Below are 26,986 nucleotides of genomic sequence, written 5' to 3' on the forward strand. Positions count from 1 at the left end.
GTTTTGTGTACCTGTTGTGATTTTTTTTAAAAATTTCATGATGGTATGAAACCTGTTTATGTGCACTCGTATTGAATAAAAGTTGTGTTTTTTTTATTTATTTATTTATTTTTTTTTGCAGAGGGTCAACAGACACGCAATTTTAAAGATGGGCAAGAAGCAAAAGCGGAAGTCTTCGGAAGGAAGCAAGCCTGAGGAAGAATACATTGTGGAAAAAGTTATCGATCGAAGGGTGGAAAAGGGAAAGGTGGAGTACTTCCTAAAATGGAAGGGATTTCACAAGTAAGCAAGCGTATTGTTTAATGTGTATCTTTTGTGTTGATAACATTCTGAGTCACAAACCAAATGTAACTTGCAATGTTTTTATTTTTTGTGGATACCAAATCTCTTCTTATGGAAGAGCAGAAATGTAACACAAGGGAAGAAAGGCACCGCACAGACATTGGGTCCGCACGTACATGTAACAAGCGAGGAAATGAATGAATGAATGAATGAATGATTAAAGAAGGGGGAAGAATATGGTAAGAGAAGTGGGATAGGGGTAAAAAAAAAAAATTTAGGTGGCATGCCACCTCCATACCATTATGTAATGATAATAGAGAAATGAGTTTTGTGATTTTAGAGTAGGGATGCTCCCACCTTGGGTACCATTGTTGCGTGATTGCGGTCGCTGGATAACGGTGAAGGGTAATTGGACTTTGAGTGGACCCATTGAGTCCAAAATTTTAATAAAGGGGTTTGCACCCCCCCCTCCGACCCCCCACACCCCCACCACCCCTCCATTGGGCTACCCACCAGCAAGCCTTGTGTCACCATGTGTGTGCTGATTTCCTCCTGGTGGATAGGTTAGTTCGTGGGATCAAAGAACATGGGAGGGATAGATTAGATTACAGAGCTTAGAAAGACAAGGTGTTAGGTTAGATGAAGAGTTAAGGGACAAAGGGGTAGAGGTTAGTTCAAGGGATTAGCAAGGAAGTTGGGGCCGAATCTGGCCACTTGATCTGCGCCCACATGTTCCTGCCCTCCTCCACGACGTTCCGAGTACGCCATGAGGCTGGCCAGCATTTCTGGCCGGCCTGGTTTGCCTTGCCTTGCTGTTTATTTGCCTGTAGCTTTGCTTGCTGCCCTTGCCATACCCTAAAGCTGCCACCATCATTTGGCCATGTGGACTGCTTTGCATCTCCATCATTTATGCTCCAAAGGACTGCTTTGCAGGCAGCCACAGATATGCCACCAAGGACTGCCATATGTCGGCAGGTGACACCACCGGAAGACAATATTTGTTCTCTTGTGTTTGTGCCATTTCAAATGAAATGTGGGACGGAACATGATCTGCCATGGTCGAGAAGGCCACCGAAAGTGGCCTGGCAAGAGCACCACAAACTTTGTGGCCACTAGATGTGCCAAGGACCATTATTGAGCATGCCAAAAACTTTTTTCTTCCCCCTCCACCCCCACCCACCCCCCACCCACCCCCCCCCCCACTTGCAGATCAGGTCAAGTCAGGTCAGGTATGGGAGCATGTGCCGCAGCAGCATGTCGCTACGTCCACTTTCTGCCGGTGCTCCAGAGGCCTCCGTCTGGCCATCCCCCAGGCAGATGCCTGACCCCTCCCAATCTCCTTGGGATGCTGATCAACCTGCTGCAACTATGAGGCATGGGGTCGGCCCATTGGCCTCCTCTACTCACGAGGTTCCTCACTGAGAAAATCTGGTGAGCAGGATCAGCATTGGGAAAATGAGACGCATGTCCATACAGCCACAGCTGACGCTCAACGACTATGCAGGTACCAAATGTCATTTTAGTCTCTCTCGGCAACCGTTTGTTGGACACAAAGTCTGACCAGCGATAGCCAAGGATTCTCCGAAGCGACCTGGTACCAAAGGAATCAAGTCTCTGTCTCAGATCCCTGGTCAGAGTCCAAGTCTCACATCCGTATAGCAAGACTGGAAGCAACAAGGACCTGACTACTCGGAGTTTCGTCGTCCTGCACAGGTACCGACAGTGCCACATCCCATGATCTAGTGAATCCATGACTAACCATAACCCTTGACCCAGATGTCTACTGACTTCTGGCTCACAGCCAGCAGAGACATGAATATCACTGCCAAGGTAAATTAATCTCTCTGTAACCTCAACATCCTCACCACAAGCAGGTACAGACAAGATAGCACCATCCAATATGTCATTGAAAGCCTGAATCTTAGTTTTGACCCAGGAAACTCGTAATCCCAGCGGCTCTTACTCCTACCTCATTCAGCACCTCGAGGGCCCCCAAAAGGATATCCAGTCTTCACAAAGATGACTGCATCATCTGCAAAATCAAGGTCAGAGATCTTGACATTCCCAAACGATGCACTGCAGCTTGATCTCTCTGACATCCTCCCCAGAATTCAGTCCATACAAGCGCTGAAAAGTGTGGGGGGGGGGTGCAGTACACACCCCTAAATAACTCCAGTAACAACTGGAATTAGTTGGAGATGGTATCACCACATCTCATAGCAGTCTCAGTACGAGAGTATAGCTCAGACATCAGATTGATCAGTTTTGGTGGCACACCACAAAGACCACAAATCCTCCAGAGGGCATCCCGATTCACTGAATCAAACGCTTTACAGAGATCAACATAGTCTGCAAACAGCCCCTGCTGAAACTCGTCTGCGTTCGGTGAGGATCCGAAGCGCAAGGATACGTTCAATCGTTGACCTCTTTGGTGTAAAGCCTGACTGCTCTGAGCGCTGGTACTCAAGCAGATTGTGGCGAACCCTATCAATAATCATCCGAGCAAAGACCTTGCCCGGCACTGATAGCAGTGTCATTCCTCAGTTGTTGTTGCAGTATTGGCGATCACCCTTCACTTTCGAGAGAGGGACAACAAGCCCCTCTTCCAGTCAGTTGGGGTGATGCCTGTGTTCCAGGCAGAGCACAACTGCCTGCAACGACACGAGTGCAACATTTCCACCAGCCTTGAGTTCAGCATGGATGCCACAGATCTCAGGATCTCAGAACACCACTGACATCCAACTCCACAGCTGCTTGATCAGCATGGTACAGCCGCTCAATGTAACCAGCCCAGCGGGCCTTCACTTCATACTCCTCTGTCAAGAGCCCACCACCCTCCGCTCTAACTGCAGTGCACAGAGGGATGGGTTTGGAGGAAAGCAATGCGCTAATTCCCCTGTAAGCAGGCTGAGAATCACTTGACCACAGGTGCTGCTCTACCCCCACAGTTTCCTTGCACATAGTCCTCCTTGTCCACCCTCAGCACACGTACAGTTTTACGCCTCAACACCCTTAACAGCTCAGCTCTGCCATTAAGCCTGATTCTGCAACTGGTCAATGGTATCCAGTGTCCCTTGAGAGACAAAATTCTTCTTCGCCCAAGGGTGAGTTCTAAGACCTCCACCGGCAACATCAAGGATGGTGGTCTTGAAGGCACTGCACAACTCTTCAGGATTTCCCAACACACCCAGACCCCCAAAATCCACACTCAGCCTGTTCGCAAACTTTACAGCTACCCTCTCATCGTTGAGCTTGCCATCATACAGCTTAGGCTGGGATGGTACCATTCTCCCAGATTTAAGCTGCAGCTTCAGAGTTGCTACAACTAGCCTGTGGTCAGTATTGAGGAATTGAGCATTCCGATAGATCCTGCAGTTCTGGATCATCCTCCTGCGACCATTAACAAGCACATGGTCAATCTTCGTTGGAATACCAAGCCCAGCGATGAGCCTGTGGGTGCTGAAACCATGAACCAGCTGCCCTAAATCCATGATTCTTGCAAAGTCAAGCGACTTGATGCACCAACACATGTCTCATAACCATCCCTATCAGTTCCACTCGATGCATTGAAATCACCCAAGACGAGAAAAGTATCTCGCCTGGGGCACTGGCCTAGCATGGCATAGATGCATCCTTCACAGTAAAATCACTCACCTCAGTCGAAGCACATTCAGAGACCAGGGAATCGACACCCAAGGAGTGACGAATCCTTTGTCTCATACGCTCGTTGGCCGGTGTTATCTCAATCATCATTGGAGTCAGCTTATTGGACACAGCTGCAGCAACTCCTTGGGCCTGGTAACCATCAGAGCAACCAGACCAATAGAAGGTGTTACCACCCACCATGATTTCGCCATTATCCAGTCTCAGAATCTCAGAGTTCTGCAATACTGATGTTCATACACTTGAGATCAGATGATGACAGATGCAGGTGATCATCCCCTCTTGGGGATAGGGCATTCCAGGCACCCACCCAAAGGGACCGCCTCAGGTTAACCCAAGGAGACTGCCGTCTCGTGGACGACACTTCAGCACCACCCTGACACACTACCGCAATCCAACCCGGGAAGATTACCGTCTTTCCTCCTATCATCAAAGAGTGGGGGTCCTGAAGGCTTTACCCAATCCTTTCATCTGGTGAGCTGCCCTGCGAAGGGCAGCTGCACAGGTGGTACTCCCACGGAGTGGGTTTTTGGTTTTCTTTGCGTATGTTTTATGGTGGCCGGAGTGCAAATCCTGCCACCAAACTTAAAATAAAAAATAAAGTAACACAACTGCAGGAGGATGTCCACAGACATGGATGGCCGTTGGCTTACAAGGTGCTCCTCCGCCCTTTGAAAGGTTTTGTTTTTAATCCTGCTTGGTGTCCACATCATACACCTTCCTCACCAGAATACCGGTTGGGGAGATGGTTTAGTCGCCGACAACCCGACCATGAAACAGGTTTACACAGTACCTGTAGCAAGCCACAGATCTAATCTGGCTTGACCTGACAATGCAGATCCTGGGTCATAATTGCAAATAACTTATTTTTAAGCCTACCTTGGTTGGTGTTTAGATTCAAATTCCGGCAATTTAGCATAAGGCTGTCTGCATGAGTCGGTTATATAGTTTCGTTGCACAACGCATTAAGTTCCATTATTTTTGGAACATGCATGGAACTTTTGAAATGTCGCAGTCAGGGATCCGTAGGTAATTTGTCTTAGAGGGGTCATCACCTGCATGCCACACCAGGGTTGAACTACTTGGGATGAGCCTGGTGAAAGGGAAGGGTGTTGTGTTGCGGTTCGGTGAACTTGGCCAATGAACACAACATACTTTGAAGGCAAGGGGCACACATTGGTTGCCGTGCAACACGCTTATGCCTGCTGGGGAAGCCTGGCTTCGCCCTTTTCGGAGCATATAAAATAGCAAGCATTCCAGGAGGACTTTTTCTTTTTTTGAGCTGTTGTAGATATTTCACAAAAAGTTCTTTCAGAGGTTATTTTTTGTTTGGAATGTTTGTCATGGTTTTTTTCATGAGGTTTATTCTGGATATATTTGAGGTTTTCAAGATTGCACTTGTTCAAATTCCTTTGAAAATCTTCTTCTCTCGACCCACCAGTCAAAATACTACCAAATTTGGGGTTCATTAGGATAGGGTCGTGATGTTAACTTGCAGAGGTCATGTCGATCACGTGACTGGGAGTGTCAAAATGGCAGACTTAGTAAATGTTTGTGAAAATCATGTAAATTCCTTCAAAAACCTTCTTCTTCAGACCCACCAGTCAGAATGCTTTCAAATTTGGGTAACAACATTAGGGCAGGGCCCAGATATGCTCCAGGTCCAGTGGTCCTATTTATTTATTTATTTATTTTGATTTATCCAACACATTGATCATTATGGTTTCCAAAAGACCATACAATTCAAATTGACCAGATAAGAAAAACGATGACCATGGATGTCGAACTTTATATTCTGAATTAATTATCAGTTTGTTTCCGCTTCCTCTTTGGACAGGCAACATGGCATGAAGGAATCGACTGCAAGGACAATGTGGAAGTATGAAGATAAAATCCGTGCCAGTGTTTATGCAGGAGTCTCCATCACACCTTTTTATTTTATTTTATTTCGTTTTTTTAATTATTATTATTTTTTTAACATGTACATGTTTTATTATCTTGCCAAAACGAAGTTTTTGCAAGATATGTTAGTCAGCTTGTATGTTTTTTTTTTTTTTTTTTTTTTTTTTTTTTTTTTTTTTTGTCTGTAATCATGTATAAAAAATTCTGCAGAGCACAGTTATCATTGGAAATTTTTGTAACTTCGCATATCAGAGGCCTATAGAGGTCCCTTTCAGCGCATAAAATTTTGAAGGTCAAAGGTCAAGGTCACTTTGTCGCAAATCAGGGAGTTGACGAAATCCTTATTTTTTGAGTAATTTTGATCGGATCGTCTTCAAACTTCATGGGAATATAGTTCATGGTCTGGCGCTCAGCTGATTAATTTTTGGTGGCGATTGGCCTTGACCTTCATGGTTAACGCCTAAGGTCAAACATATTTGACCCCAAGGTCAAATTTTCAAGTTTTAGGAACCATATCGTGTAGTACCTCAAATTGAACACCTTGAGTGCTTTCTTGATATGTAAAGCTTGAGACATTATGACGTTATGAGGCAAACGCATATTTTTCATGGTTACTCTGTAGAACGATTCTCATCGGAATCTCTCGTAGGCAGATATTCCTCAAGGAGTCGCTCCTGGTGGATAGCAGCTCTGTTCACCTCAGTGTGACCTTAAAGAAGTCACACGTGGTCACCTTTTGGCAAGATACGGGTCACCCTGCGGGTCACATTGGTTTTTTTATTTTTTTTTTTTAATTCAGTAAAAAGTTGAGTTGTTTTGCTGTAATACTGAACTATTATGACACCTACACTTATATTAAGGTATTTAATAATGCTGCACCATTCCATGCAAATAAACGTAAAAAATATATACCAAGAAAAGCTCTTTTAGGGTCAATCTTTCAGGGACCCTGGAACATATCCCCATTTTCCCCACAAGTTTAATTATTCCTCCAACACTTTGTTACCCCAGAATGTGTCCTCCACATTGGAGGAAGTTTGACTATGTGGTCTTATGGAATCTTGAAGAGCATAAAATGTTGTTTAGTACACTTATATAGGACTGACTGACTCTCTTATATTGAGTGAAACATGAAACTTTGTTTGTCACAAAAGCCAAGGTTCTTTGATCGATAGATTATGTGTTTGGCATAGTCCGAACTTTGGTTGATTGAAAACAGAACCACAAAGCAACACACTGGTACAGCACTGCACACAGCAAAGCAAACAGTGATTGGCTCTTCTCCCTGCTCTCCTCTGCTTTCCCAATTGTATACTGAACTCACAAACATCCCCCAAAGATCCCTTCTTCTAGAAACCGACTTGTAAGTATGAGATTGTTCTCTATCCAGACACAGCTGTTACTAGGACATGGCCTAATAGTCAGAAGTAGTTGGAAATTCTCTGAACATTGGTGATCCTTCCACAAGCTGTAAATTATTTCTTCAACACTTGTCACCTTTTTATTTTTACTCAATTCTGCATTTGCAATAAGTGTTGAGCCCTACTAGCCATTACCAACTCTTGTACAATAAACGGTTGATTCACAATCCACTGAACACATTACACCACCTGACAGCCACTCATAAATAATTTGACTATTATTTTGTGTGTGCTGGTTGAACAGTGTTTGTTGCCTTTGTCTATCTCTGAATTTCCAGTGATGATAACACTTGGGAACCTGAAGAAAATCTGGACTGCCCAGAACTGATAAATGATTTTTTGGATCGTCAAAAGCTTGCCCGCTCAGACGTCGAAGAGACGACAGCAAAGAAGCCTCGCACAGAGGTTCGACTCTTCTGTTAAAAATGGATTCTCAAAATGCAACCTTCAATGACTTCTTTTTCTCCCATCATATCTGAAGGCCCTAGGCCCTTGTTAGTAAATTGTTTATCTCATGACCTGCCTATATTTACTTATTGGTGATAAATAATCTCACTTGTGTCCTGTTTACATAGGATAATGTATGAAAGTATTTTTTTTTCAGCTGCGTCTCGTGTAGCGAACGCTGCTCTCAGAGAGCTCTGCATTGTTGTTGTTGTTGTTCTTCTTCTTGTGAAGACAAAACCTTTAGGACTCGGCTTGATCCTTAAATACTAAACACCTCTACACATCCTCATTGAGGGTGCCTTTTGAGAGCGTCCTCCTCCTCCTCCTCCTCCTCCTCCTCCTCCTCCTCCTCCTCCTCCTGCTGCTCTCAGAGAGCTCTGCATTGTTGTTGTTGTTGTTCTTCTTCTTGTGAAGACAAAACCTTTAGGACTCGGCTTGATCCTTAAATACTAAACACCTCTACACATCCTCATTGAGGGTGCCTTTTGAGAGCGTCCTCCTCCTCCTTCTCCTCCTCCTCCTCCTCCTCCTCCTCCTCCTCTTCCTCCTCCTCCTCCTCCTCCTCCTCCTCCTCCTCCTCCTCCTCCTCCTCCTCCTCCATCAACTTTTTTTGGATTTTATCAATTATTATTTTTGGATTATTTTTGGATTTATCATCAACTTTTAAATGGATTCGGACATTTGCTTTAAAGTTTCGAAAAGTTCACGTTACTATTTAAAGATTATTCCATTTAATGTGTTGTAATTTTGTAAATACACGATTTTATCATCATGAACAGGAGCCTCCATGACGGGTCTCGCTATTGGCTCCATCAAGGCACGTGACGAAATATCGGAAGTTGTTGTTATTGCCTTTAGGACGCGGCTCTTGGACACATTTGTCCTTGTTCTTCTTTAGCATTGCCATCGTCTCCTTTCGGTACACATGATTGGGATTCCTCTCTGTCAAAGTGAGGTATCCCATGAAATATTGGCTAATAATGGAGGATTTGCATTTGTATTCACATCATCAACAGCAAGGCTTTCCCGAAAAGCATTGTCAAATGCTCATCACATTAATCAATAATAAATTCAGCACTTAGTTAATTGCCGTTGTTGGCAGTCTGATAAACTTGGAAACGAATTACACTTTTTTTTTTTAAACTTGTATTTGTTTTTCAAACCAAAGTCTTTTGAGTTGAAAAATACCTGCAGTTATGAAAGGTATAATCCTTTTTAAATTACATGCATGTTAGAGCCCAGATTCCAGTTAGAAACATTGTTGCTTGTGGGAGTCTGGTTTGTTGCCATTGCAGTACCACACACACACACACACACACACACACACACACACACACACACACACACACACACACACACACACACACACACACACACACACACACACACACACACACACACACACACACACACACACACACACACACACACACACACACACACACACACACACACACACACACACACACACGCTTGAAACCATTAAATGCACACCTGGAGCTAAAAAGCCATCGTGGTTGAGAGGAAGAGTAAATGCTTAAAATACATAAGTGATTAGATGTGAAATTAATGATTCATTAACATTGAAGCTTGTTATGTTTATATTGTTTGTTGTTAACCTCAACTCTTCCTGAAGGGACGGTCGAGGCTATTGTAATTGGTCAGTGAGCGACCCTGTCTGCACGCAGATAAACTTTAATATAGAGCGTTCATTTTTATCAGATCTAATGTAATCTTTATGACTCGGCCACATTTTGCAGTTGAAAGCTTTTCTATTTTTAAGTGGTAAAGCTACTTCAATATTTGCGTATGTCCGTCCTTCCTTCCATCTGTCTATCTATCCGTAACCTTTCTATCCCACCATGTTTAATTATAAATGGTTCGAAAGGGTAATTCAGATGGGTTTCGTTTTTTTTTTTAGGCTTTGCCTATTTCATATTAAAAATGTCAAACTGAACCTGAGCTTCCTTTGGACATGGGTGCAATTTATTAATTAATTTATTTTCAAAATTAAATAGTGATATTGGAACAAAGTTGTCTAATATAAGCATAATACCTGAAGCGATCAGAGATTATGTGCAGCATCTGCAGCCACAGCAAATTGTTTCCAAATAACATTTGCATAATTTCTCTCAGACCAGGGGCTCGAACAGCATGCCCAGGCAACCTTGGGCAATGTTCGACAGTTGTGTAATTTAACCATAACCTCTTTTTTTTTTTGTCTAGTTTGACCACAAGTTTATTTTGTACCTTAATTGTGGATTATGTCCGAGTTGGTTTTGTGTCAGTCAGTCATTGAGTTAGTGAGTCTGCACTGGTTCTGAAAGCTGCTGTAATAAATATATATATATATATATATATATATATATATATATATATATATATATATATATATATATATATATATATATATATATATATATACCTCGACGAGGCTATGCATAATTAAGTGCCCTGTCTTGGTACCTCTGCTACCAAAAGTGGCCGGAGGTTGTTTTCACCCATTGCTCGTCTGACTGTGAGCAGGATATCTCATAAAGTTAAGGACGGATTCAGATTAAACTTTGTGGCTAGGTTGGGTGTGTAATGAGGATGAAGTGATTAAATTTTAGTGAAGATCTGGATACTCAAATTTTAAGTGATTCTTCATCATTGAGAGATGAGCCCCAAAAACTATATGTAGCCTGCCATTTCAAAAAGTTATTAATGGATTCGGATGAAACTCGGTGGATGGGTTGGGAAGATGACGAGAACAAGTCTATTAGATTTTGGTTCATGTCCGGATGCATATCCCGCCTATCAGTAGGATACAAAACGTAAACTATTCAGCCTGGTGGAGGTATGCACTCTACTGAGTGCTGTTCTAGTTTTACATGTGATTGTATTTGCCTGTTAGTGCAGCTAAATTTCATACCATCAGTGTAAACTGATATAAACCTTTTAGAAACGTTAGAATTTGAAATGTTTTTGTTCATAAGAAATTTCTACGTGAATGTAACTTCTGTAAATTCTTTGTTTTAAATATTTGATTAAAAACATTGAAATAAGTTTTGGATATGATGAGAGTGAAATATACTGTGTATATTGCTTACCACTCTTATCACTGGTATTGTACAACTAATCCATTACCTGTTTTGCAGAGAATGAATATGAGGCATTACTTTTCATCGTGTGTTCGTCCATAAATCATTGTTGGATGACATGGGATTTATGCTCTGAGCTATTGGAAATACTATTTTTTTTTAACAAAAATTTTGAATAATAATTGCTCATGACAGGAAACTCTCCATTATTGTTTTGAATCTTATGTCATATTTTTATTTGTCTGCTATTACCAGTCTTTCTTTACAAACCAAAGTTTGTTGTTTTTTTTAAAAAAACAGCATTTAATGCTCGTAGAGGAGCTGTAACACAAATTACGCACATACACGAGACAGCGCCGGACTTCACTTCAGATAAACACAGTAACGTAACCTCCTGGGGCACTCTGGGTAATGGTGAGGCCATCTTTGTGATGTCGCTTTTATCATTAAGGAAATGTACACAGGTTTTTGACATAGCATGTATGATGTAAATACAGCAAAGCACAAAATATTGTCATGTTGTGAAATGGGAACAACTTTAGTGAGGCTTTAGGTCGACTGTTTATTTATTTATTTATTTATTATTATTATTTTTAATCCAAAAATAAAAATGCAACATTTCCTGATATTAATATAAAGTTTTCTGATATTATTAATACTGTGAAAGTCTTGTTTTATGCTTTACCAGTTTATTATCCTTGCAGGCTACAAAGGTGACGGGTTTTGCACGTTGCCTGGAACCAGAGAAAATCATTGGAGCGACTGATTCCATGGGAGAACTGATGTTGCTAATGAAGTGGTAATGCTTGGGTTTTTTTTTATTTTTTTAAATACTTTTTAATTTTTCTTCGATGCAAAGGGTAAGGGTTCAGAGAAATTATTGAAATAATGTATTGAAAATGTAATTTAGGATCATTTCACTGATCCTGATCTACTGTATATGCAGTAATACCCCAATTTATGCATCCCCTTTTTTTATGTCATTTCACAAATATGTCATCAGGTTATTGATACCATTACCCAATTTGCGTCTCCTCACCTCTCACTTATGTCAGTTTAAAACCCATACCTTTTATTCTCGAATGTTTTCAGAACTTACAAAACTGATAAAGATGCCAGAATATCACACAATTTCTGAAATAACTACTGTACTTCACTTTGCACGTAAAGAAATGTACGGGACTGTGGCTTGGCTGTGAGGCATTATAGAAGTGTTACCTTCGAAGTGAAATTTCATGTTATTTGGCAAATGGATGCTTGTGAATGTGCAGTTTATGTCGCTGGGTTAAGTTTGCCTCACTTGCATACCATCTGTGAAAATGCCAACACTTATTCAAGGAGGAAGAAGAGGTACCACCAACTTCGACTGCCTCCGGATGAGGTTTATTTTTATTTAAATGTCTGGTAATTGTTTTTATTTATTTATATGTATTTGTACTTTTATAAAACTGTCATTAATCAAAAAAGGTAATTTAGATAAATTGCTAAATATTATACATGAGGTGGTGACGTTAGAAACTCATCCCCCACTTATTCCATTAATTCTTATCAGAAGAATTGCTTTGATTTCTGTCATTTCGATATTCGTTGCATTTTTCAGGAATGCATACCCAAAGTAAACTGGGGTCAAACGATATAATGGAGCAAGCATATCTATGTCCAGCCACTAATGGCACCTTTTATGAGGTAATAACTAAACAGTTGTTATCTGTGTTTGTGTTACTGTCAGGACATTTATGTAAACCCAGGGTCAGGCCATGGGCACAAAGTCATGGCAGAAGATGACGACGCAAAATTTTTGCACAACATACAAACAATATTTTGGCACAAGACTCAAACTTTTTCCAGTACACGTGCCAGAGTGCAAGTGCTTTACTAACCCCTGCTGCAAATGGTGGGTGGGTAGGTGGGGGATTATTAGCCATGGCACAAAATATATTTGCACCACCTCCCACACTATCCATCCCACTCACCCCCCCCCCTTTCCTCTTTTGCCGAAGGTAGTGGGTGTTTTTTTTTGTATACACTGTCGAGGCTCGTATGAGACCTAACGCACAGCTCGGGGGGCATGAGACAAGAGGGATGGGAGAGGGAAGGACAAAACGATGGGGAACAGAGACATTAGGAGATCTGTTGAAGGGAGAGGGATGGGGTGGGTAACATGGGGTATACAAGATGGAGATTACAGGGACTTTCAGGAAGGAAAGCAGGGAATTTGAAGGAGGTGGGTTTGTGGTTGATTAACGGGTAGAACAGATCGAGGTTTTGGATGGGGTAAGATGAGAGGTGGTGGTGAATGGCTGTTTTGGAGGGAAGAATGGGATTGAAGAGTGTGTGGCAGTTTATTCCAAAGGTGGGGAAAAGGAGGAATGGAAGAGTGAAGGTGAGCAGTGATTCATGATTTAGGTAGTTTTAACAGAAGGGGGTTACTGGCAGACCTTGAGCACCCTGCGGAAATATGGGGGGGTGGACATATCACAGACAGAGCAAGGGGGGGGGGTTGGGGGTGAGACCGAAGAGGAGACTGTAGAAGACAAAGACCACCGACCTGTTTGCGGTGAGAGGCCCAAAGACTCAGCCTCACTGTGGGAGATACCAATGATCCTAAATGCCTTGGTTTCCACAGCGTGAAGCCGAGAAAGGTGAGAGGCAGGAGCACCAGCCCAGAGGGGAGAGCAGTACTCCATCAGGCTGTGGACAAAGGCTTTGTATGTGGTCAGGAGCTCAGGTGGACAGAGGAAGGACTTTGCATGACTGAGGATTCCCAGTCGGCGATTGGCATGGCTTTCCTAGGAAAGATCATGGCAGATGGTGAGACCCTGAAACTTTAATGAAAGGACTTCTTCCAGCGGATTGTTGAGAAAGTATATGGGTGGGGTGGTGGCGGGGGTTCCAAACGGTCCTTTCGTAGAGACATTTGTCAGGTTTGAAAGACATGTTCCACGTGTTGGACCAGTTTGTGATTCTACCCAGATCTGCAGAGGATGAAGAAGCTGCTGCTTGCCGGTCTGAGGGATGATAGATGGTACGGCAGAGGGTGGAGTCCTCAGCAAAGAGATAAAGAGGATTTTCCAGAGAGTCGGAAAGATCATTGATGAAAACCAGAAAAAGAACAGGGCCCAGAACTCTGCCTTGAGGAACTCCAGCCTGGACAGGAAGAGGGAATGAACACTCCATTGAGGGCCACACGTTGGCTGCGACAGGAAAGGAAATCCGAGCCATGAATGAAGATGGCCTTGGGTACCATAGGAAGAGAGTTTGGTGAGCAGGGCGGGGTGCCAGACCGTGTCAAAAGCACGCGATATGCCTCGGTATATGGCTCTGATTTCATGTCTGGCATTGAGGACCACCATCCGTTGTTGGGAGAACAGAAGCAGCATATCCAGGGTAGAGTGACCTGGTCTGAAACCAAATTGATGATCGGAAATGAATGATCGGTGTTTCTAATGAGTATTTATAAATAAACATTTGACTCTCCTTTTAGCACATGATAACATTCACTCATTTAGCAATCAAAAAACTCTTTACCTTGCAGTTAATTATTATATTACTAGAACTACGTTGTCGATGGCACACCATCGCATATTCCCGCGCACACTGCTTTGTCCCATTAACGCTAGGTGAAATTTTGTCTTGCAAAATGGATTGACTATTCTTTTCTATTTGATGTGCTTTATGATGAAAGACTTACTATGTTTACTAAATCAGAAGTCATTGCAAGCATGTCAACATTTCATGAAACATTAATTTAACACTGTCCAGCAATATAGAACTGTGCATCAATTTAATCATAGGAATAAACTGTGTATAATATTAATTATAATTATTCATAATCAATTGGATAAATACAGTAAAACCTGTGACTGTTTGGCACTCATGGGGGCCACATAAGTAAGTTCTTTATAAAAGAATTTACCATGTACAATGGTAAATACACTTTTAAAAATTCAGCCCCCATGACCCCACCCCCTCTGGCCCGGCCCCGAGGGGTCATATCAAAAATCCGAAATTGTTGTGCACTTCCCCATACATATACCTACTATTGTATGTCCCAAAGTTTCAAGTTCCTATTTCAAACTGTGTAGGAGAAGTTACAGGGTAAGACGGACGGATGGCGGAGACAATCACAATATTCCTGCTTTTCTTCGAAAGCGTGGGAATAATAAATGTTTTTGTTTTTTTTGCTGCTTCACTCAAACCTGGCAATGCCAACTACCAGTACCAGTATCAACCTGCCTTTGCTACTTTTTGATCTTGTAACCAAAATAAGTGATGAGCGTGGTGCAAGTCGGTCACAGTTATTTGAAAATTTTCAGCTTTTAGCACCTGATGCACCAAACCTTGTGATTCTTTCGATTACTGAAACTCTATCTCAAAATTATTTTTAGCCCCGTTGGACTTGCGCGGGGGGGGGGGGCTTATGGTACCCCCATTACATGGGGGCTTAGGGATTTGGTCTGATTTTCGTGTCTGTGCATCCGCAACCATATCTCAGACATATATGGACCAATTTTTATCCGTACTGGCACAAAGACAACACATGATGATATACATATGCACATCATTTTGTTTCGCGATGCAATCAAAGATGGCCGATTGGTAGCCATTTTAGCTGTAAAAATCCCTATGTTGAACACGTCCTCAACCATTTTTCGGACATGCATTTACCAATGTTGTTCAAATTTGGCACCCAGATAAAGAATGATGGCTTTGCATATATATTCTTTTTCGAGATCAGATGGCCGATTGGTAGCCATTTAAGCTGTAAAAATCCCGATGTTGAACACGTCCTCAACCATTTTTCGGACGTGCATTTACCGATGTTGAAATTTGGCACGCAGGTAAATAATGATGGCTTGCGTATGTATTCTTTTTCGAGATCAGATGACCGACTGGTAGCCATTTTATTAATTAAAATGTGTCCCCCAACCGTTTCCTGAACATGCATGGTCTGATTTTGTTCCAACTTGGCACAAACTCAGTATATGATTGACCTCACTATATTTTGTGATCTGATAAAAGTTGGCCGACTGGTATATTGGCGGCCGTTTTAGTTGTTCAATTTCGGGCTTTAAAAAAAATTATTTTTACAAGTTCTCGGACATGCATTTACCGATTTTATTCAAGCTTGGCACACAGATAATGAGTGATGGCATACATATGCACATCATTTTTTTTTTTCTTTGGTGAGATCAGATCCAAGATGGATGACTGACGGCAATTTTGTTACTTATGCAATCTTACACAATCTTCCATGTTACATGAACAGCCAAGTCAGTTGTGCATACACATAAATCTTGTAAATATGTGTTGGCCCTTTAATTCCATATCGCAAAATTACTAAAAAAATATTGACAATTTTACGTTTTCTCTGACGCTCGTAATTTTCTGATTCTTACGGTTCTTTTTTTCACAATACCAATGTCACAGCCCCAACATGTTTTCATATGTTGTGGTTTATAACCTTTATCATCAAATCAGTACAAGATTCCCCCCCCCCCAAAAAAAAAATTGTATTGCTGTATACTGCAATACAGAAGCCTTTCCTACAAAACGAAGTGAAAACTACCAGGAGACAAAACTGCATCTTTCTTTTGCCATTCCTTATGACACCTGAGAATTTATCATTGCAATTATCTCCTTGCCCCAAATCTCAGAGGTCTATTGATTACTTGTAAGTGGTGCACAGTGCAACCACATAGTTTCCACAAGTGTGAACGTGTCATTGCAATCATTGCTCATTTGTAATGGTTTCTTAATTGTGGCTAGATTAATGTGATTATAGTTTTCACCTCCGCTACCGAAGGTGGCGGAGGTTATGTTTTTACCCCTGTCTGTCTGTTTGTCTGTGATCATTATATCTCAAAAAGTTGTGGACGAAATTTGGTGGACAGGTTGGGTGTGTGATGAGGCCGAATTGTTTAGATTTTTGGACGGTCCGGATTTGGCTGATTTATTAATTTTTTAAGTAATTCTTCACCATTGAGATATGGGGCCAAAAACGATAGATATATATATATATATATATATATATATATATATATATATATATATATATATATATATATATATATATATATATATATATATATATATATATATATATATATCTCACAAAGTTGTGGACGTATTTGGCCAAAACTTGGTTGACAGGTTGGGTGTGGGACAAGGAAGAATTGATTAAATCTTGGTTCAGGTCGGGATCCAGATCCGGCCTATCAGTGGGATACAAAACATGAACTGTTCAGCCTGGTGGAGGAATGTCCTCTACTAAGTGCTGTTCTCGTTTTGGTTTGTTTTTACTTTTACTTTTGAAGCCAAGTTCTGTGTATTTTAAAAACCAACTGACTTGGTACAAACCTCTTCACTTACTGTTCTCAGAAACATTTTCTCCTTGCGGTTTCAAAAATAAATAACTGTTGATCATGCAGTACTCTAAATGTGCTCTTCAGTTATATTACACCGCATCTATCCACACAGAAAACTTCTTGTGGACCTTCACTCTTAATACTTGTATATAAAAGTGATGTTCTCTCAATTTATTTTTCCCTACCCCCATTAGGATTTGGATCTGTGTGGAGTGACATCGCAGTGGTGATAAATCACAAAAACATCACCTGTTTTCCTTGTTTTGTTTCATTTGTATTATATTTTGTTGAATGGCAAGCAAAATCACTTTCAACAAGTTCATCATATTGATACAAGAAACAAAAGTGGTTGCATAATGGAAATCGAAGCCACCTCTGAAGGGCGTGACGTCATCGGACTGAAAATTTTTGATGTCATCGGTCACGTGATTTGGCAGCCATATTGTTTTTTTTTTGTTTTTTTTTAAACCTTCAAAAATCATCTTCTCTGAAATGGCTGAACAGATCGAGGCAAAACTTCATACATATGACCGCCTATCCATGAGGAATAAAAGGTTCACACATGATGTCACAGATCATGTGGTTTGGCAGCCATATTGGATTTACCCTGAAACCTATAAAAATCTTCTTCTCCAGAATGGCTGGATAGATCGAGGGGTCGATAACGTCGCACAAATCTTCCCCAAGGCATGGGTGCACAAGTTTGTTCAGGAATAATTGATAGGTCACGTGGTTTGGCAGACATGTATTAAAAAAAATTCTGGAACTCTTTAATTGATCAACGTGAAATTTCACAATTATGATGTGATAGCGATGGGGAATACATGTTTTAAATTTCAACTTGATTGGACACATGGTCTGGCAGCTGAAATTATTTAATTTTTTGATCTGGGTTCTTTTTTATTTTTTTATTTTTATTTTTTGTTTGTTTTTGTTTTCTTGAATAAGGCTCACTTGGCTGTGTCTGGATGGGTTTGATGGTAGAGGAATAGCCGCTGAAATGTGAATCCTATCCAGGTTCCTCCTGATGACTTCACCTTTGCTTTTTTGCTTGTTCGGGTTCCTTCTGATTACTCCAATGCAGGACTGTACCTATTTGATCTTCCACTTGATTTGAATTGAATTTATTTTAATCTCATTCTCAATTAATTTGAATCATAAAAAATGTCATTGGTGACAGTCAGGTGTCCGATCTAAGCAGGACTTCTTGGTACCCAGTCATCACTGCCAGCAGTTAATAAAGTGGCAGTTCTAATTATGTCTTGATTACATAACACACCAATACACAAATACCATACAAAATATGCCACACAAAACTAGTCATGGCGAGGGTCTACAATCTCTGATTGCTCTTTTTCTTGTTTTGATTTCAACCTTGTTTATCCCAAAATCGCTGGGAACTGATACCTCAATTAGTAATGCCATTTCTTAATTTTTTTTACATAAGTACAATATTTGGTCACAATGCTTTGTTTTCTATGTTCACGGTTGATGGGATCAACAGTTCGTATGTGAGCATGACCTCGTTGTTCTCCATTATCACTTTTGGTTCATGATTCCTTGAGTTTTCTGGGATTGGGATGATGAAGCTTTTGCAGATGTGCCAGTAGATAACTGTACAAACCCTGTTGTGCCTTTGTGTGTAGAGTTTTGACGCGAGTTTTTACATCCCCATAGGAGGTTGCTCATGCTTTGTTTCAACCTTGTAAAGCTTACACTTGTCCGTTTGACTCAGTCCTGCAATTTTCTTGAATCCATTTGTATAGTATCCCTGGTCTTGGGCTTTAATAATGATTTGCTCTCCATCCCATTTGAACTAACCTCTTCTTAGCCAATCTAATGAGCCTTCTTTGTCTCTGTCCAACTTTTTAATATAATTATAATAATTATTATTGTTGTTATTCTATATCTTCTGCTCTTTTGTTGTTCTCCCAGTTGTTGGTGTATATCTGTTTATATTTCACTTTATATTCTTCTTTTGTCTTTTTTTGCTATCATTACCTCCACCACCTTAGGTGAAGGAGATTGTTTTCACCCCTTTCTGTCTATCTGTCTGTCTGTGTACAGGATATCTCAAAAAGTTGTGGACGGATTCGGATGAAATTTTGTGGACAGGTTGGGTGTATGACTAGGACAAACTGATTCGATTTTGGTTAAGATCTGGATCCGGCTACTAGAACTTTTTCATGATTCTTCACCATTGAGAGATGGGGCCAAAAAATGATCGAAAGCACGATATCTCAAAAGTTGTGGATGGATTCGGATGAAACGTGGTGGACATTTTGATCAAGGATGAATTGATTCGATTTTGGTGAAGATTTAGATGTGAGAATTATTTAATTTTTAAAGTGATTCTTCACCATTGAGAGATTGGGCCAAAAACTATATATAGCATGATATTTGAAAAATGTATTGGAGCCGATATGTTTTTGTAGATCATTGCGTGGCAGAGGTATGCGCTCTACCAAGTGCCCTTCTAGTTGGAGCTGTATTCATTGCTGTTTTGGTTTCATGCGTGACATCATCTTCCATTTGCACCTATCTCTGGAATTTTATTTTTTTTATTATCAGGTGGGTTTGGGATACCTTCTCTGGCTTGCGCTGTCTTCATGTTTCCATCCAAATAGGATCCTGTAGTGATGTCGTCTGTTGAACTTTTCACGTATTCAGCCAGTCCGACTGTCATTCTGTGCACTTGGTTCAGTTCCATCAGGCCACTACGCTACATTCTTGGGATGCACTGTTTTTTTTTTGTGAATGGTGAGGAGTTTCCTTGTTTTTATATCGAGTTTGTTGTCTTCTGTTTGTGGCCAGTTTACTATTCAACAGCTGCATTGGAATGCTGGTATCAGGAGTTCGTTCATGGCTTTGATTTTTTTTTTTTTTTGGGGGATGAGATGTTTTTAGGATCAGCCTTGTTTTTATGCAAGTATTCTTTGGCAATTTATTTGCGCATTTGTTTGTAACGTATTTGGTGGCCCTCTTATACTCCGAGGTATTTGTATGATTATTTGCTGTCTTGATCCTGTATTGTTGTATCTCGGTCTATTTTTATGTTGTCCGTTTTGTTAATTTATCCTTAAGGAACATGCACTGAGCACACTTATCTTGGCCAAGTTCCATTTGAATGTCTTTGGAGTACCCTTTCACTATTTTCACTTGTTCTCCCAATTTTTTTGTTTAGTGCAGAGGTTTAGATAATCCACTTACAATAGATGTCACCTTTCCTATCTCTGGAAGTTCTCTTGGAAGTTAGGGTGTATCCTTGTGCTTGCTCATGAATGATGTTGCTCAGTGGGTCCGGGGCCAGGCAAAACAGGAGGATTTAAAGGCTATCACCCTGAAGATCCCGAAACGCATCTTCACTCCTGTTATTTCGATCTTTCCTTCTGAGTGTTCCAAAGTGCCATTGCCATTCTCAATCAGTTTGATTATTTGGGAGTTTATCTTGTACAGTTGCATGCATTTTATCTTCCATGAATGTGGAACACTATCAAAAGCTTTTTTGTGGGCTTTCCAGGCTGTGAACAATTTGGTTCTTCTGGTTTTACAGTTTTTGAGTGTGACCTTGTTTAGTAGTTGGTGGTATATTGTCCCATGGCGTCCTCTTTTACATACCTTCTGTTCTGCGTCTCTTCCTTGTATTAGGTGGGGGCACATCATGTGCATGCACACGCGCACATTATGTTTTTAATTTGAGGTGGTATCTTTTATTGGCTCTGTGGGTTGAGATGAGATTTTTTTTATTTAATATATCGATGTGGAGCACTTTGTTCATCGCATCCTTTATAAGATCCGTCTTCGCTAATGGTTTGAAGTTTTCTCTTTCATTCCTCGGAGTTAAATATCTTGGCATCGGTGTTATTGAATTGGAGCTTGCCGAGTTGTGTGTTAGCTCCACATTCGCTTCAGTTTCATTGTGCGCATTCCATGAAACCTTGACCGATGAGTATTAACCCACCTGTATAAGTACAATTTTGGTGTGGTCGTGTTAACAGTGTGCATGTGTATATATATGCAACTGTATATCAATTGAAGTATTTTTAGAGGTTATATGCAAATCGACATGCAGTGTGATGGAAGTTTGTTTTTTGCGGTTTGCATAATTATTTAAAATAATTTCCTCCCCCCCCCCCCCCCCCCCCGCGAAACATTCTGATGTCATTAATGAGATCAAATGCATTTACTGTTGGTGGCCATTTCACCGTAAAGTTTTGATTTTGTTTTGTGTTTACCTTCATTTTCATGGTTGCTCGTGTTAACTTCAGGTTTTGTTTCCCTTGATGTTATGCTACTTATCAGCTACATGGCTGGCCAATTGCAAATATCATTGACAGTTTTGTCTTCCTGATGAGGACATTGTCTGAAAAAGCATGATGCAAAACTAGTTTAGATATAAACTGGTGCATGTCCATATGGTCATCAGAGTGTACTTGCTGGGATGGAGGTTTATGGTAATGGTCTAAAATTTCCCTCCCCCTCCTTGGAAATGAATGTTATTTTTTGTTTGTTTTATGGTTACAGGAAAGGCTGTGATGAGGCTGATCTCGTGTTGGCAAAAGAAGCCAACGTGCAGTGCCCACAGGTTGTCATCGCGTTCTATGAGAAGAGACTCACCTGGGCTCCCGCCAACAGCGATCTATAACTGTTCTTTTCTGCAGAACATCTTTGTCCTTCCAATTCTGAGCTGCACTAGTAATCCTGTCTTCTGTCAGTCTTATCACATGTGTGTCCCAAAGAGATTGATCAAAGTTGCTGTGGTTTTATACATTTTGCTCCAATCTAGAGGGTTGATCTGTTTTGATAGCCTTTGTGATAATTAGTTTTGATATTTCAGCAGGATGTGTAATATTTATGGTTTGCTTGTGTTATGTGCAAAATTATTTTGTTATTTTTGTAAAACGAAATAAAGTGTTTGCAAAGAATATTTGTCTTTCTTTGGTTAGTTTACAAAAGTCATAATCGTGAGAACAAGAACAAACCTCATTCTTTTTAAAGTATTAATTGCGTTCATAGTAAACAAGAACATATTCTTTTTGAAGCAAGTTTTATTTGTCATTGGCTTCTACTTGGTTCATGTCCGGAGAGTAGTTATTAGTCCTCTCTTGGTTAGCTGTGTCTTTATATCGAGGTGTGTTGGTTATCGGCATATGTGGGTTTCAGAAGGTGGAACGGAGCCCTCCAAGGTGTGTGCGTACACGCCCTGCTTACTCTGAGCACCAACGTGAGTGCACCAGTTACTCAGAGGGGTGGCATGGTCGAAAGGCTTTTGGACAATAATATGTCTCGTCCATTGTTAAGCAGATGAAACAGAAGGATATTCAATAATTAATTTATTAAACCATGCTGGCTACCTTTAAAACACCAAAAGCATCTCATAATAGTGATTTAAAAAGAAACCGATTTCAAAACTCCCCCAAGTTACATACACATGACGGGTTTCAATGCAGCTTTGAATTGACTCACGACTTTCAAGTCAGCAATTTATCTTGGGTATCCAGTTCTTCATAAAACTTCAGCAGGATACAAATTTATGCAAGTCTGTTGTGGACATGTTCAAAGCAACCTTGCTCCCTTTAGTGCGCACAGGTTGAAGTCCAACTGGCCAGTCGCATTGCAAGTCCCCAGAGGGTGATCTTCGTATCACTGAAGCAAGCAGATGAATTTGAGTCCACTACTTGTCTTTAAGGATTACACTGCAGATCGACAGCAACGAAGAGTGAGGAGAAGAGAACAGACCCTTTGCCTTCTCGATGCGACCAGAGGGGAAATGCCTTCTTGGGTGTCGTCTGAGACACCAGCATCTGCAGGGGTGCAGCTGGTTCTTGAGTCAGGGCTTTGGAATTGTAACATCAGTCATGGTTAGCATTTTGTCTTCACAATTCTTTATTTCAGTGTTAATATTACAGAACCTTTGTTTTTGATTCAGAACTTAATATTGTTGCAAGCCGGGGGTTGGGTGAGAAGACCACGAGGTGGGGGAAGCTATCTCGGTTCCCACCAGACTCCCCGGAATTGTAGGCCATCACACACGGTTTAATTCCGTGACATGGTGGCTCGCTTAACCGACTGTAGACGCCAATAACTCAACCACATGACCTCGGGTCTTCCCGTCTATGGGTTAATTGGGTTACCTAATTAATCACGTTTAATTACCGGGGAACACGCCCTCGGTACGCCTTGTCCGAACTGGATCACTTTACCGGATCTGATGCAGCCGAGCGACTGCCAAGGACATACTGGCTAAAAGGAACGGATTATTGGGAATAAAGTCTTGGATAAACTAGGATTCGGACCATGATGGATCAATGGAAGAAAAGACAAAAACGAGCAGGGAACATTCCTAATAAGATTAACAGTCAACTTACAAAAGGGGACACAGAGCAGACTTAACACAAAATTAATAACAATGATAATCTTCTGCAGTCTTACTTAAGCAGAGAGGCGCCAGCACACGCACACACAGATACAGAAAACCCGATGAAGAGGGAGTTTTGCAACCAGGAAGGGAGGGCAGTTGAGGCAATGATCTCGGTACCTTTGCGCCCCATAGCATGACGTGCCACCAATAAGTTTCGGGGGGGGGGGAGAATGCTCCATGGTGCGGTGCTCGACAGTGGGCGCGTTGTCTCTGGCTTGAGCCGCACGTGTGGAGACAGAGTTCGTGAAAGGAGGAGCTTGAGTCGAGAAGGAGCGGAGTCCAGAGAGCGAGGTTGTGTGTAGACCAACCAGAGAGTGGTAGGCGGGTGGGGTCGACGTCGTGTGGGCGGATACGAGGATGCGGAGTCCGGGCAGCAGGAGGTGGGTCGTGGCGGTGTCGATGAGGCAAGGCGAGGTGGAGAAAGAGAGAGGCAAGAGGCTGCTCCGTACGTGTCTGCTTTCGAGCACATTCCATACAGTGCGCGCGGTTCGGCCATTATGCATGTGGCCAGCGCTCGTGTTCACACGACTCCGCTAGTGTGTGCGTGGGGCAAACACCAATATGTGTTGGATATTAAGGTTGAAAAGGAACTAGCCGCTTCTACTCCGCACACTCGTATCCCGCCCAACATGGCATGGAGTCGTCTTTATCAGCCTCCATATGCGTTTCGTGCAGCGTGGACGTCATGCTGGCTGTGTTTCCCGTGCCGTGAAAAACACTATTCGTGCAGCCTCTTAAGAGGTATTTATGCACATGCCTTTTTAATGCAACCGGTAATCTTCCCCAGACCATCGGAAGCTCGAGTCGATAATCCCGCACCGCCAAGCGTACCACATGACTAACCACACACGTCGGGTCCAGGGTCGCCCGGAAACGAGGGCTCTGCAGCAGTTTCCTCACCGCGGCGCCACATGCACTGATTTACCTCAGGAATAATCAGACGAAAAGAAGAGTAGGGAAGAAATGAAGAAGAAAATGATTTAAGCAGACCCAGCTATGAGATCATCACAACGCACTCCCTTCTTGTCCCGCTAAACAAAAGGAAGGGGACTATCTACACGTATAATAATGGAATAACTGTCTTGGGACACCTATCTGTTGTATGCATGCGGTTCTGAGAACTGCAACAATATATCCTTTTAAATCAGAAAATACAAAAAAATGGCATTGACAAAATTATTGACACCCTCGAGTTAATATTTGGACACATGAATTTGGACAAAATATCTGCAGTCAAGTGGTTGCGAGAGCCATGCATGAGCTTCCTGCACCTCTCCACTGGCAGTTTGGCCCACTCTTCTTGTGTAAACTGCTCCAGTTCTCCCAGATATGAACGGTGCCTTCTCCCAACTGCTATTTTCAGATTTCCCAATGTTTTCAATGGGATTTAGATCTGGACTCATTGCTGGTCACTTCAGAACAGTCTAACGTTTTGTCTTGAACCATTCCTGGGTGCTTTTTGAAGTGTGGGGTCATTGTCCTGCTGCAAGACCTATGACCTTCGACGAAAACCAATCTTTCTGACACTGGGTTGAACATTGTGCTCCAAAATGTCTTGGTAATCTCCTGATTTCATGATGCCATGCACACATTCACAGCAGCACAGCAACCTCAAAACATCACTGAACCTCCTCCATGTTTGACTGTAGGGAAGGTGTTCTTTTCTTTGAAGGTTTAAATTTTGTTTTCTGTAAACATGGAGATGATGTGCTTCACCAAAAAGCTCAAATTTTATCTCATCTGCCCACAGTACATTCTCCCAGAAAGATTTTGACTTGTTCAGATGTGTTTTGTCAAACTCCAGTCTGGTTTTCTTATGTCTCTCTCACTCTCACTCTCACTCTCACTCTCGAGTGGAGTCCTTCTGGGTCTCCTACCATAGAACCCCCTTTCATTGAGTTGGTGATGGATGGAGCGAGTTTAAACTGTCGTACCTCGTGGCTGAAGGGCAGCTTGAATCTGTTTGGCAGTTGATCGAGGTGCTTTCTCCACCATTTGAACAATCCTTCCCTGCAATCTTCGATCAAGTTTTCTCTTGCGGCCACGTCAAGGGAGGTTGGCTACAATGCCGTGGGCCTTAAACTTCCTGATAACATTGTGTACGGTGGACACAGGAACATCAAGGTCTCTGGAGATGGACTTGTAGCCTTGAGATTGTCCATGCTTGGCTACAATCTTGTGTGTGACCTCCTCAAACAATTCTTTGGTTTTCTTTCGTTTCTCCACACTCATTCTGGTGCACACAGTGACACAAAACAGCAGAATGACTCCTTTTTCTCCTTTTAAGCTGGTTGAATGAGTGATTTTTGTATTGTAGGCACCTGGAACTAACTATAGGTGAGTTAAATTACAAAGTAAAGGAGAATCACCTGCTTGAAATCTAATTATTTGTAACAACTTCTAAAAGGTGCCAATAATAATGTTTGGGTCATTTTAGGATTTCTGTGTGGAATTAGCTAAGATTTTGTAGTTTTTTTTTTGGTTTGTTTTGTTCCACTCTAAGCTGAAGAAATGCAAATGTGGATACCAAAATATTTTTTAATTTAAACAATTTTTTGGAAGAAATGGTGCATTATTTTAAAAAAAAGTGCAAGGGTGCCAATATTTTTGGCCACGACTGTAGGTAGTGCATTTCACAGCAAAGACTCAATTATGATATAAAGGAGTTTTCAAAAGACGTCCGGGTTAAAGTTGTGGAAAGGCACAGATCAGAGGATGGGAATAAAAATATTTCAAAAGCCTTGAATATCCCTTGGAGCACAATCAAGAAGTGGAAGGTGTATGGAACCACCAAGACCCTGCCTAGATCAGGTCGTCCCTCCAAACTGGATGACCAAGCAGGAGACTCATCAGAGAGGCCGCCAAGTGGCCAACAACAACTTTGCATGGGTGAGATGCCTTTATGGCAAAGATGCCTCAGTTGCCAGAAAAGTCTTGTTTGCATTTAACAATATCCCAAGCACTCCGCAAGTCTGACCTGCATGGAAGGGTGATAAGAAGGAAGCCATTACTCAAAAAGGCCCACGTTGAGTCCTGTTTGAGGAATGCAAAAAAACACTGGAGATTCTGAAGCCATGTGGCAAAAAGTTTTGTGATCTGACGAAACCAAGATGGAAATTTTGGCCGAAATGCAAAACGTTACGTTTGGTGTCAACCCAACACAGCACATCACACAAAGAACACCATCCCCACTGTGAAGCATGGTGGTGGTAGCATCGTGCTGTGGGGGCAGTTCTCATCAGCAGGGAATGGGGCAATTGTTAGGATGGAAGGGAAAATGGATGGAGCAAAATACAGAAAATCCAAGAGGAAAACCTGCCCTCTTCAAGAAAACTGAAATTGGGATGGAAGTTCATTTTTCAGCATGATGATCCGAAGCACACAGGCAAATCTACAATG

At 41.7% G+C, this 26,986-nt stretch overlaps 1 protein-coding gene across 7 annotated transcripts in view; it reads left to right on the forward strand.

The window, feature by feature from the left end:
• The window catches only part of LOC147021691 (chromobox protein homolog 3-like), a 36,045-nt gene extending 13,954 nt beyond the window's left edge, over window positions 1-22,091 (forward strand). For 4 of the 7 annotated variants that reach the window (XM_085891934.1, XM_085891935.1, XM_085891936.1 and 1 more), the window contains 5 exons: window positions 122-282; window positions 5,783-5,824; window positions 7,547-7,673; window positions 11,503-11,597; window positions 21,691-22,091. In XM_085891934.1, the coding sequence (XP_085748060.1) occupies window positions 149-282; window positions 5,783-5,824; window positions 7,547-7,673; window positions 11,503-11,597; window positions 21,691-21,811 (519 nt within the window). In that variant the 5' untranslated portion in view covers window positions 122-148 and the 3' untranslated portion in view covers window positions 21,812-22,091. The remainder of the gene's footprint in view (window positions 1-121; window positions 283-5,782; window positions 5,825-7,546; window positions 7,674-11,502; window positions 11,598-21,690) is intronic. The other 3 variants (XM_085891937.1, XM_085891939.1, XM_085891938.1) reach the window with 1 other exon arrangement.
• The last annotated feature ends 4,895 nt before the right edge of the window (window positions 22,092-26,986 follow it).

Source organism: Eptatretus burgeri, chromosome 8 (genome assembly GCF_056783735.1).
Source record: "Eptatretus burgeri isolate ZD-2024b chromosome 8, Ebu_testis_v1, whole genome shotgun sequence".
NCBI lineage: Eukaryota > Metazoa > Chordata > Myxini > Myxiniformes > Myxinidae > Eptatretus > Eptatretus burgeri.